General features: G+C 41.8%; 2 protein-coding genes across 3 annotated transcripts in view; one reads left to right on the top strand and one right to left on the bottom strand.

Moving 5' to 3' along the window:
* The window catches only part of TMCO3 (transmembrane and coiled-coil domains 3), a 225,146-nt gene that overhangs the window by 95,683 nt on the left and 116,699 nt on the right, over positions 1–12,764 (top strand). The window lies entirely within an intron of this gene.
* ATP4B (ATPase H+/K+ transporting subunit beta) lies at positions 330–7,391 on the bottom strand. Of its 2 annotated transcripts, none has more exons than XM_069849982.1 (7): positions 7,280–7,391; positions 5,491–5,619; positions 4,190–4,303; positions 3,204–3,403; positions 1,735–1,791; positions 1,096–1,188; positions 330–935 (listed from the first exon to the last, which is right to left on the bottom strand). In XM_069849982.1, exons 1-7 carry the CDS (start codon positions 7,389–7,391, stop codon positions 774–776), a joined length of 867 nt encoding a protein of 288 aa, XP_069706083.1. In that variant the 3' UTR covers positions 330–773. The 2 variants fall into 2 exon arrangements, with proteins under 2 accessions (XP_069706083.1, XP_069706084.1); XM_069849983.1 differs by having other exon boundaries at positions 1,738–1,791.

The raw sequence follows: 12,764 nt of genomic DNA, 5'->3' as shown, positions 1-12,764 counted from the left end.
TACGATGCTATTCTCCTGGGAAAAAAAACCAAACCAAAACTCTAGTAGTTAAATGAACATGCTTTTCCTGGGTGTAACTGCATGTTACAGTCTCACCAGTTATTTTTATTAAGTTGTACATGTACAGAAATTGTAAGTGGTACAATAAAATCTGTAAGCTAGAGGCCAAATTTCAAGTTCACTTCTTTTGCAGTAATTGATTTATCAAATAAAAAAACCTGACTTGGCTGACTTGTACAAAAACCCAACACACCGGGATACAGATAATTTATTGTACTTATATAATTTATACATCCTATACAAGACAGAGTGAGAATTTTATATACTTGCTAGCATTTCAGACTATTGATTTCTTTTTTGAGCCATCTAATTATTTCTCAATATGCAAGAATTAGTATCATACATCGATAATTTATTGTGGCTTGGAAACTGACTGCAAGTGATGTTTTGATCCTATACTTAACTATCCTCGAAGGCACAGATGCCCAGTTTACAGGAAAACTTGTTTTGTACAAAAATTTGCATGAAAGCAGCAGCGTACAGTACCCATGGAATAGTAGACTATGTACATCAAGATAATCCTCATCTCCTTCACACACTGCAAGCGGTATCTTGATTTTTAGCTCTATGGATCATCTTTCAGTAGAAAACGTCTCTTTGCCATTTAATTTGTGTAAATGCATGTGGAAATCATAGAAAATAAATACAGGTGAATGTGTTAATAGGCAAGTTCACTCTTCACATGTATTTTTCAGATGTGTCTCTGTTGCTGCTCAGTCTTCTATTTTCAATTTAAATTCCACTTTTCCTTCATACGGATCATGAACATTGTCAAAGGTAATTCCAGCTCCAATGATTTTGCATACTATTCTAAGTTCTTCATTCCTTGTAATGTTGAGAAATTTCACAGCTACCAAAGGATTGCTGTAGCTGGGCTAGGAGGAAAGGAAAATGTACTTCAATTTTACACTAGCAGTTTAAAGTTTTAAAATTAGTCTTATCTCCAGTTCTCCTAAGACTGCAGAGATGCTCCATATGTTTCATCTTATACAAAAATAAAGAAGAAAAATGGTATTGAAATACATGAGCACCTACCTGTGCCTTTTTTCCATAGTAGGGGAAGTAGTGGAGGTTGAAGGTACCATTCACGGGGTAGTAATCCACCTCCAGCGGGCGAGACTCATCACCCTGTTGGTAAAGCAAGAAAGCTGCTCTGCTGGCTGGGCAATTGTAAGCCAGCCCTGGGCAAGTGTTTTACTGCTTCTAAAAGCTGCCCAATGTGTATTTAAACTCAAATTCAGCAGTCTCTTTAGCACCGGTCTTATTTTTATTTCTCAAATAAAAGTGGAAATGTCCTGTTGTTACTATTACCAAGGAAAACAGGGAAATATTCTTTTATGGCAGTTGTGAATCCAGTGAATGGGGACCTGCTGAAACATGCAGAGAGCCTGAAGGAGCAGCTCTGAGGTGTGAACTTCACTAGCAAATGTTCTTTGCAGCACGGAAAAACAATTTTTCAAGGGATCTAAAATAAAGCAGACCATTTTTATTTTTTCATTCTTAGGATGTCTGCTGGTGCAGGAAATTGCACAGAACTGAGAATATTCCCAGTATTTGGCCAGAATTATTTGATTTCCAGAGCTGCAGGGTAATTATTCTGGTCACAACTGCACTTCACTTGCTATTAGAGCTACAGTGCTTGAAATTTTTGAGACTTGAACCTCATATACATACCACATATGTGCAGTCCACTCTTGGTGCAGTGCCATTGCCAGGGAAAAATTTGATAATCTGAAATAGAGAACATACATTTGGTCATCTTGCAAATAGTTTTGAGATAAAACCAAGCAAACAGTAACTGAGCTTCAGATGCTGCTTAATGTGTCTCTGATTGATGGGAATGGTTGGACTCGATGATCCAGTGGGTCCATTCCAACCTAGTGATTCTACGATTCTGTGTAAGGTAAATGGATCACGTCATCTTATATACCTGGGTGAAAACATCCTGTGGGTGGGTATTTACAGAATGGGACTGCATGCTGCCTAGGGTGGGCACTGCAGATTGGCCCTCTCCTGCCTGCACCTCCTGGCAAGTCCAGCTTGTTTGCCTGCCTGTGCTGATTGCTCTTGGTGGGAGGTCTCTTAAAGTAGCTAATAGTGTGAAAATAAAGGAAAAACTGAATCCCCGTGCTTTTATCATATGGCTTATTAGAAAGCCTTGGCTTTGGCAGAATTGCTTGGTCCCATTTGACCCTACAGAAATCGTGGGGTCACGCTGTAGAAGCAAAGGCAAAAGTAGGTAAAGCTCCCCAAGCAAAATCCACACACAAAATCCATCTGCATTTCCCCTGCCAGGGCTGGCATGGAGCCTTGCTGAAGGAGACAAAGGGTTTCAGGGGAAAAGCCTTGTTTCACCTACCAAAATCAGGGGCACAACTCCCCTGTCACGGCTGGACCTTTCACAGACTCTTGAAAATACTCATTGCCCGAGCCTAGTGTGCAAGCCCAACTGAAAATGAAGTGATTTTGCCTACCAGGAGCCAGTAGAGAATACAAATTCTTTACTTTGTACTGAAATCGGACAAAAAGGCTCAGAATCTTACCTGAAAACAAAAATAAAATGCTTATAGTTTTGTCTATGTCTTGAAAAAATTAGAGGAGGCATGGAAGTTTCCCTTTTTTCCCTCTCAAAAAAAGTGTTGGTAATTGTTACTAAAAAAAATATTCACCTGGTTTGAATTTTGTTTTTACAGGTTCTCCTAAAGAATTTCTCTGCAGCCTGGAGACATAAAGTGTGCAAGTATCACTTCTCTGAAATCACTTCAGTTACTCTCACACCTTAACACCTCAGCTGAAAGCACAGGATCGCAGTATGTCAGCATGAAACTGGTTTACGTACTAGTTCATTGGGTGAAAGCCCTACGGAGATGCTAACAAAGCCACACAAACCCCAAACCTTTGGAGAGTTGGTTTAGAGATCGCTTTACTGTGTTTTACTTGCCTAGGGGCAGTGAACAAGTCCTTCTGTTTCTCTGCTCACTCCAGAGGTTTCTTGGGAAGCACACAAATTTGTCTTCCCAGTACAAAGCAGAGCTTGGAGCCCATGGCAGCTGATGCTGTAGCAAGTCTCCAGCAGAGACTTGATCTATCAGGGGTCTTTTTTTGTGATTTCTTTCCTGCTCAGCACTTAAGGTTGTACTTACCCTATTCATTTTTATAATAAAGCAGGGTTTTCCTTCTGGAAATCCGAAAGTAGGATCTGTGATGCCAGAGCAGTTTTGCAGCATATCTGAGGTGAATTTGCAGGACAATTTTGTTTTGTTTGGGCCATCAAAGGTGTCCTGAATGAAGTACGTGTCACCAGTGCAGTTGATGTTCAGATGCTGAGCAGCTGGCGTATATGCTAGATGTGACAAGGAAGAAAGAATTGTTCTCCTGTGAAGTTTTTCATGTCTAAGTTATACATCCCAATATCAGGCTGGAGAAACTGATATCATGGGAAACTTCAAGTGAAGTTGACATTAGAGACAATGAGGAAAGTTCAAATTGTTTGGGAATCCCAAATTTTTTTGAATACTCAGGCAAAGTAAAAAAAGAGATCATATTGAGTTAGAGCTGGCAATTTGTGTTGATAGCTCCATATAAAGCCCATTTCAAATATAATTTTTCTCAATATGTGTATGAGAAACAGAAATAGGATATTATGGGTCACAAGGGATATAAATGTATTAAGATATGAAAAGGCAAATGGAGCACCTAAACTACTTTGACTCTACTCTCTGATGACACTATGCAACGTCTTCCAAAACTTATTATGGCACTTTGATGTTTGTAGTTACAGACAGTATTAGATTAATTTAGTTGAGACTAGTTTTGAAGGCCTTTTTTTTTACTCTCTTTCTTCAAACTTTCACTAGCTTATTTTATTGAGGTTATTCAGGGTTTAAAAAAGTAAAAGCTCTGAAGCAGCAACTAATAGCTCTGCTTTAAAAGACATATTTACACATGTTTGATTTACAGATTCGTGATGTGATCAGCTCGTCCCTTCCAAGAGATGCATTTTCCACACAAAGTCTCTCATTTTGATGGACCGATAGAAAATGGAAACACCAACTTAAGATCCACAGACCCAATAAGGGAGATGTAACAGCATGTTTCTTCAATATTATGCAGGAAACCTCTTTTTTACCTGTCAGAAAAGTCCGAAGAGTTGTCACTAAACCTTCCCAGGTTTTGTTGTCGGATACGTTGTAATAAATTTGTAGTCCTCTATCCCCATAAACATCGGGTCGTAACGTTACACCTTAGTGGGGGAAGAAAAGGTAAAGCAAAGCAGAGGAGAGGTGCCAGGCACAGATTTGTTTATTTAAATCAGTAAACACAATTACACCGCTTCAATAATCATTATTCTAAGTGTAGGCTTTGCTGGAGAGGATTTAACCACATATGGAAAATACCTCAGCTCCGAGTTGTTCAACTGAAAATCTAATCCCTCTGCTACTGCTAAACTCTTTTCATATGTATCCATGCTCTTATCAGAACAGCTTGAAAAATCATTCCAGCAATTGCCCTGGATTTCCCCAGCACTCGTCAAATATGTTATAGTAGTCATGTCTGGTTAAAGATTGTTCTGCAGTGTGAGAAACAGCTTTTGAAAAATCCATATTTAATATTTTATAGGAATTATTTTGCCAGCAATCATCAAACTTACTAAATATTGGGAAAGGAAACTTCAAAATTCAGCAACAGGCAGATAGATTGACTTTTAGGGCTACAGTTTTGAAAATGTCATTCTTTCCTCCTCATTGCTTTTAAAGACAAGCCGTTAGGGGAGGGAGGTTTTAGTGGTATGTACTGATGGTCTCTCCCTGATACTGCCTTCTCCCTCCCCAGTCTCAGTTTGCGTCCTGCAAATCTTCATAAACCCATGTGTCTTTGTCTTGTTTTTATGTGCTTAGCCACTGGCATAACTTAACCGACTGGGGAGGGATTCCTGCTCTCTCAGGGACTTTACACGCTGCTGGTAAACATGGCAATACCCATCCCAAGCTGCTAGTCCTACCATCCCTCTGTCTTGCCAGGAACCCCAAATCCCTCCAGAGTGCTTGGGTGGCTGGAGAAGAAACCAGAGTTTCCCCAGGGGCTGACCTCTGCCAGTGAGGAGAGGAGGTATATAGTATATAGAATATATTATCAGTATTATAAAATTAATTGATTAATTAACTAAGTAGATATAATTATACATTGTATATATTATAAAAATGCATAAAGTACATACATCTTTTTTTTAAAAAAAAGGCCTTAAGGTGTTTTTAGGCAGACGTTAAACTTTGCAGACGTCATTTGGGGAGGATCAGCCTAATTTATTCAGTGTTTGTCTCCACTTGCACCCACGTTTGCAGCTGCCTCTCAGCCCAGCCCAGCCCCAGGCAGCCATCGTGGGGGGATTTGATTCCCCTAGGGCAGCAGTCGGCCCAGCCGTGGTAGTACCTGGGGATTTCAGCTGGTCTTGGTAGTCCGGCTCGTATGGGTTCACTGTCCTCATTAAAGAATAAATGGAGAGTGCAAACAGTCCTGACATCACCACGTAGAAAGCCAGGTAGTACAGGCTGATCCACACTGTGGAAGAAAATGGGGGCAAAATCCCATTTTTAGAGCTAAGGTGGTGCTGTGATCCCCCCAGAGCTGGCATTGTCCTGGTAGCAGTGACCATCTCCTTTCTACCCTTGGCCCTAAGGTGGTTTTCCCTGCCAAGGGACTGGTGATTTGGATCTCTTTCTCTACACTTAAAAGAACATCCTAGAAAAATTTGGCTTTAAATTTGTTCAGTTCTACAAAAAGGGAAAGGAATGGTCTTTGATCTCACGTTCACATTCATACTCACACTTATAAATTGTGAGTGTTTACACTTGTAAATTGTCAAGACCAGGTTGTATGGGGCCCTGGGCAGCCTGATTTGGTGGGAGGTGTCCCTGCCCATGGCAGGAGGCTTGGAACTGGATGATCTTTAAGGTCCCTTCCAACTCAAACTATTCTATGATTCTGTGATTCTATGATTCTATGATTCTATGATTCTATGATTCTATGATCATGGCAGCTGATGGTGTCACATCAAACAAAAAAGGAAGTTATTCTGAACTAGTTGGTACTCAACTCAGGTTATGTAAAGCTTTAAATATTGCGTAGCTTCTTGAAGTCACTTCATGTATTAAGACAATTTATCTGTTTATGACACATAGACACAGCCAAGGTATTTCTTCGACAAAATCAAGTTGCTCATTGTATTATTTAGATGACAGATGCGTCTTGACTTTAGACCCGTATCACTTCATTGACTTTTGCATCGAAAATCACCTTCAGCAAAATATGTCATCTAACGATTTTATTCTGACTTGAAATGTAGAATGACACTCTGGTTCTGCCTGTGTCTGCATAACATGTCCTACAGACAGCTGGTAGCCTACAAGCAACCAGTGGTTACTGGGAGGGGGACATCAGAAACTGCTCCCTGTAGTCACCAATGCCTTGCAGCACCTTCTTCTCTTTAAACTGAAAAGGCTCATGTTTCAGTTTAATTTTCTGTAAAATTCTCATACGAAGAATGGCCAATAAGCTACACTCACGGGCTCCATAGCAGAAAAATATCACCTGGAAACTTACAGTCATTCATGGTCTTTGGGAAGAGCAAAGACCTTCCTTGTGATGGTCAGGACTGCCCTTCCCAGAATGTAGATCAGAACACAAGTTTGGCTATGGACAGGGAGACTCAGATGAAATGTGCACTAGCATGTAGTGATAAGAGAGAAGATCAACTAAGCAACCATAATTTAGAAAGGAATTTTGGAGAAGCAAAACGTATTTGCAGAGAATTGGACAAAACCCACCAATTAAGAAAAATTCTTTGTATATCAGAACTCCCTTTAGTCAGTAACATCAGAACCACACTGTAACCATCACCCTTAACTATTAATAAGTTAACTGCTAATGTGTTAAGTTTTGTCGTTTGGATGTATTTGTTCCAAAATCAGCTTAAAGTCGTCTTAGATTCTCAGGAATTACCTGGATCAGTGTTTTGATTTAATTGACTCAGCTTACAGGGCCACCCTAAAAGTGGCTCAGGAGCATATATGAAAACTGAAGTTTTCAACAATTGCAGCACATCTACAACCACATCCCATCCCATTCATTAGGATAAGATACACACAGATCCACACACCCCACCCTGAAGATTCTCGAGCATATGAGAAGGAAAAGAAGACACTTGCATGTGAAAACTTACCCCAGTTAATCAAGGTCCTTCCCATAAAAAGCTTTGTTTCTGGATTCCAGACAAAACGGCGGAAATTTTCCATCCGTTCGCTGCAGGTCTTTTTTTCGTTTAAAGTTGCCATTTTTCTCACAAAATTCCCCCAAAATGCGTCCTCCTCAGAAACCAAGAAATTAAACCAGTGCCAAAACAGTCAACCAAGAAAACCACTTTGGGTTTTATACCTTCTTCTCTGCTGAAGGTCAATGAGATTACTTCCTGTACCAATGAAAGCCCCTGCCCACCATTATCAACCCACAGCAGATACAATTCTTTACAAAGGGTGTTGATAATGCTGGTGGTGAGGCTGAGAAAAGTTAGTTCCTATCAAATGCCCTTCTCCTTTCTCTTGACCACCTTAACAGATCAGCAGTTACGCATTTTGCCGAGTGCCCACAGGGCTTTTGATAGACTTGGTGCGATAGCTGTTATCAGAGCAGATAAAGCAAAGGAGAACTTGTTTCTCTCTAGGTTTTCTTTTCCCTTTTATTTTTTTTTTTTTTCCATTCCAAATAATCTGCAAATCAGAGAATTGTGGAATAGTCTGGGTTGGAAGGGACCTTAAAGATCATCCAGTTCCAGCCCCCAAATAGTGAATATAATTCTCTCATGACAGCCTGTAGTCAGGTGTTGGGATATAGAGGATTGCAGCAGGAATGAGTGGAGCAAAATCACTGTTTCCCAGGTGTTTGCTGTGCTGCACAGCTGGGGAAATTAAGGTCAGCATTGTGCCGCTTTCTGTGGGGAATGTTTTTAGGTGACCTCTGATGATGCTAACTCAGCTTCAGAAGGTATCTCCACCTTGTTTGTTGCCTGTCTCTGCCTCTCTCATAACACACCAGTGGAAAAGCTAGAAGAAAGGTGGGGAGAGCAAAGGAAAAATTTAGCACAATAGAAGTTTCACCATACAGGTGGATTATGAGGCAAAGAAGAGAACATCCAGGTGACATTTAACTACCTTTTCTATCTGCTTTAAACCAAATACTGTGGTGTGTTGAGAGGCAGACACTCAACCCTGAACTTGCTCTACACACAGAGGAACAGGACTGTGAAGTTGCCCAGCAGCTCCCTGTGGATGGAAGAGTGAAGGGCACAGAGCAAATGGCAGAGCCAATGGGCTCTCCAAATGCCTCTGTGCCAAGAGGAGCTTGAGGTTCAGAAAGCCCCTTCAGGCACACTGGTGTGCTTGCTGCTTGTTGAAGTTGCTTGCTAGTACTTGAGGGAATGGCCTCAAGCTCCGTCAGGGGAGATTTAGGCTGGACATTAGGAAAAAATTATTCACAGAAAGGGTCATTGGGCACTGGAACAGGCTGCCCAGGGAGGAGGTTGAGTCACCTTCCCTGGAGGTGTTTAAGGCACGGGTGGACGAGGTGCTGAGGGGCATGGTTTAGTGTTTGATAGGAATGGTTATACTCGATGATCCGGTGGGTCTCTTCCAACCTGGTTGTTCTATGATTCTATGATTCTACTCTTACTCTCTTATAGGACCCCAGTAATGTTAACGTCCCAAATTTCCCTATGAGTTCATCAGGACCAGGGTTTCTTCCTCTTTAACCAGCTATATTGGCATGTCCTACCTTTCACTCACTTCACAGGACACATGTTGGGGGCAAAATCTTTAAAATAGGCACATACAGGAAGGCTGACAGAGTGACTTTGGGTTCTTTGGACATTGAGACAGCTGTGACTGATCCTGTCAGGTGGAGTAATATGGTGGGTTTATTCTCTCAGCTAAATAATGCTGAGTTTCTGAACATAGAGAGAGAGATCTATTGTGCTTTTCTGCCTCGGCATAATAGCCATCAGTTTGGGTTGAGTTAACTTGTTTTCAGATGATGAAATAGGAATCAGGCCAAGGAAAACAAAACCAAGATTTACAGGTATTTGACTAGTTTGTATTTCCCATAGAAAGGAGAGGAGTATTAACAGAAAGGACCTGTCAGTCATTACACCATGAGCTAACCAGTATTCAGGACAAATGTGGAGTTTTTTAGAAGTTAAAATAAGACAATGAGACTGGGCAGTGGCCTGAAAGAGTGATGGAAATATAACAGCTGTCCAGAGGTAAAAAGCCTTGTGGAGGTTCCTGCATAGCAGATTCAGAAATGAAAGCAGAAGTGTGAAGAGGTTAGAGAGAAAGCAGGGAGGGAATGAGCAGGTCTTCAGCAGGATTTAACCTTTTCTGTATCAAGCTGGAGCCCTTGGGGTGAATCTGATGGAGAGGAGCAACCAGACTTGGTGAGATCTGGAGTTAGAAGCTTTATGATGAAAAAGCATTTTCTGTACTGCTTGCAGAAAGGAAGATAAATTAACAGTACATGAATTCCAGTAGGTAACTAAATCTAAACACCTAATTAACTGTTAATAATGAAATTTAATGCCAAATATATTATATAATAAACTATGTACCATAATTTCAAATGATGCAGAGATTAAATCTATATATATATTGGAACTAATAAAAGATAGATATGCATTCCCATAACAAACAGAAGTATGAAAACTAGACTCATATAAAAGTGGGTAGTTACATTAAGATAGTTTCTCTCCTAAATTTCTCATCTAGTTTCGGAAATCGTTCGTGAAATTGTCAGATATTTCTCAGTGAAAAAGAAAACCCTCTGTATCTGGAGAGTGGTACACCAGTAGATATGAGCTGAGAAGCTTGTGTTTTATTGAAGAAATCATAAGGAGTTTTGAGCCACAATCCAACTTAGAGACAAGACTTCCTTGTGGAGGTGGTGCTGTGTGTGCCACCAGCCAGCTGCTGTGGCAGTCACATGGTGACTGGCACTTCCTTTTTAACATTAGACAGATAACTGCAGAAAAAATTTTCATTAAAAACTGCATTTTGCTTGCATGTTTTCTAAATATAATTAAAGAAATGAGACTGGGTAGAAAATAAGCAACTACTCATTAAGTATGCAGCTCCTCTTGCAAGACATTTGCAAGCACATTGAAAGACAAAAAAAGTGGTTGGGAATTACCAAGGGTGCACTGCGCCCACAAGCCTGGTTGTTTTCTCTTGTGAGATGAGTGGGCTGGGGGGCAGAACAGGAGGCTTTTAAATTTGCTGCCATCCAAGCTGATGTCAGCAGAGCTCACAATGTGGAAGCCAAACAAGGAGCAGTGCATTCCTCAGGAAGGACCAGGGTGGAGTGGATGGCAGCTGGATGGTGGGGACCACAGTGCAGTTTTCAACGGGTGGACATTCAGCTGCAACCAGTGCTCAGTGGTGTCCCGGTGGGGCCAGCGCTGGTGCTGGGGCTCTTCAGCGTCTTCATTAACCATGGACAACACAGCGTGGTGGTCCGACACACTGGGGGTAATAAAGCAAATTATAGGGTCAAGCTTTTCTCAGCACAGCAAAAGACAAGAGGCAACAAACACAGGTGGCAGTGAGGGAAACTGGTGACTTAAAAGGAGAAAGCTTATCTTCATTTGAGTGGTCACATGCAGCAGCAGGGTCCTGAATGGCAAACTCCACCATAAGAAACAATAGAAAACCCAGTGGTGCCATCTCCATCCTTGGAAATGCTAAAATCCCAGCTGAGTGCAACTCTGCACAATCTACTTTATTATTGGGGCTGGCCCTGTCTTTATAGGGGGTTGGACAAGGTGCCACCAGAGGTCCCTTCACACATAGGCTGTCCTGTGCATATATGATCCTAATCTATTTTTAATTAGCAGAATGCAAACCATAAAAGGACACCTAACATTGAAAACCTGCAATAGTGTTGTTACATGGCAACACTTTGCATTTCTGTATTTGTCACTTCCAGGTCTGCTGCTGGAAGTCATTAAAACAAGCGTACGCTCTGTTGTCTTCAGTGTTATGGGAGCAACCTGATGTTGGACGTCCTACAGACCTGGCCATAAAGGATGGAGAACCCCTACAACAGGCCCAAGCAGCTCTGCTCCTCCCTCCCTGACAGCTCAGACATCACACTAAATCAACAGCAGCAGCTGTCAAGCCCTTGCTGGCTGCTCTGCATCATGTCCATCAAACCTCAGTGATCACATATGCACCACTACAAAACCCACGCAGGTACCATTCTTTCTTTCCCCTGTAGAGCTGCCAGTGGACCATGGTGAAGGACTGGTTTGCCACCTCTGGTTTGTGGCCCCTGACATCTCTGTATGAACAGCTTCGAACCACTTTGGGAGAGGTAATTTGGAAAAACAGATCCTTTTCCCATGAGTATATGTTCTCTGCCAGGGATGAACTCTGCTGAAAAATGCTTAGAAAAAGCTAAACCTCGCAGGTTTAGAAGGCAGCAAGTGAGGGATATAGTATGTTACCCTAGTTCTTTAAGCATCATACCTGTGAATCATTGTGTTGACTTTTCTATTTTCTCATTTTCTTCTCCAGTTCTGATTAAGAATACAAAATTACAATATTTTATTTCAGGCTGCTTCCCCCAAATGAGAAGATATTTTGTTTTGGTTTGATGTCTAATCAGGACGAATTTCTTGGTTTTGGTTCATGATAAATTCATTGGTACCTGCTTACTCTGTGAGACCTCCTCAGGAGTAGTAATTCCCCCCATTTCTGAGTCCCTGCATTCGGCCGCAGGGAGCAAGGCCATGCCAGGGTTCCTGCAACACAACAATGAGGTTGCACAAGAAGATGAGGTTTTCCTTGGCAGGCATCACATTGCCCAGCCAAGGCGGACACTGTGGTAGGAAGAGGTGCTCAAGCTTAAACCTCTGGGCTATGTGAGAGTAGGGGCCAACCTGGCCTGACACAAAACTGAGCCCAAATGAAACGTTTTAAAATTAAAGGAGTTTTTATTCTTTGAATATTTTGGGATTTCAACCTTTCCTCTTGTGAAGTATGATTAAAGGCTGTAAACCACTGCCCGATCTTCTCATTGTTGCTGCCACTGGCATCATGCTACCTCTTCTGCCCTCCCTCTCCATCATCTCCCATCTTCTTGCTGCAGCTCCTGCCTCAGCAGGGAGTTTTGTTCCTTCTGGGAGGCGAGCCCATCAAGGTGACTGTGCCCCTGTACCCTCACTTGTGTACCTGCAGGCATGTGACAGTCCTTAGCAGTCACAACTCTTCCTCAGTACCCACAGTGACTCACTGAATCAGGAGACTGGTATTGGTGTTGCATGAATTTAAATGTATTTTGAAGCATTCTTCTGAGAAGTAGTACTGCTTTTTTAAAGCTTCTCTTACTACTTGTGTGGTAGGTGAAGGGAAGACTTGAAACTATTTTCAGGCAGGAGGTGTCCCAGTGGAAAGAAACCATACCTTCTTTCTTTCTTTGACAGGACAAGAGGGAATGGCCTCAAGCTCCGCCGGGGAGGTTCAGGCTGGACATTAGGAAAAAATTTTTCACAGGAAGGGTCATTGGGCACTGGAACAGGCTGCCCAGGGAGGTGGTTGAGTCACCTTCCCTGGAGGTGTTTAAGGCACGGGTGGGTGAGTTGCTGAGGGGTATGATTTAGT

Source organism: Phaenicophaeus curvirostris, chromosome 1 (assembly GCF_032191515.1).
Source record: "Phaenicophaeus curvirostris isolate KB17595 chromosome 1, BPBGC_Pcur_1.0, whole genome shotgun sequence".
In the NCBI taxonomy this organism is placed as follows: domain Eukaryota; kingdom Metazoa; phylum Chordata; class Aves; order Cuculiformes; family Cuculidae; genus Phaenicophaeus; species Phaenicophaeus curvirostris.
This window is presented reverse-complemented; position numbering and strand designations above follow the sequence as displayed.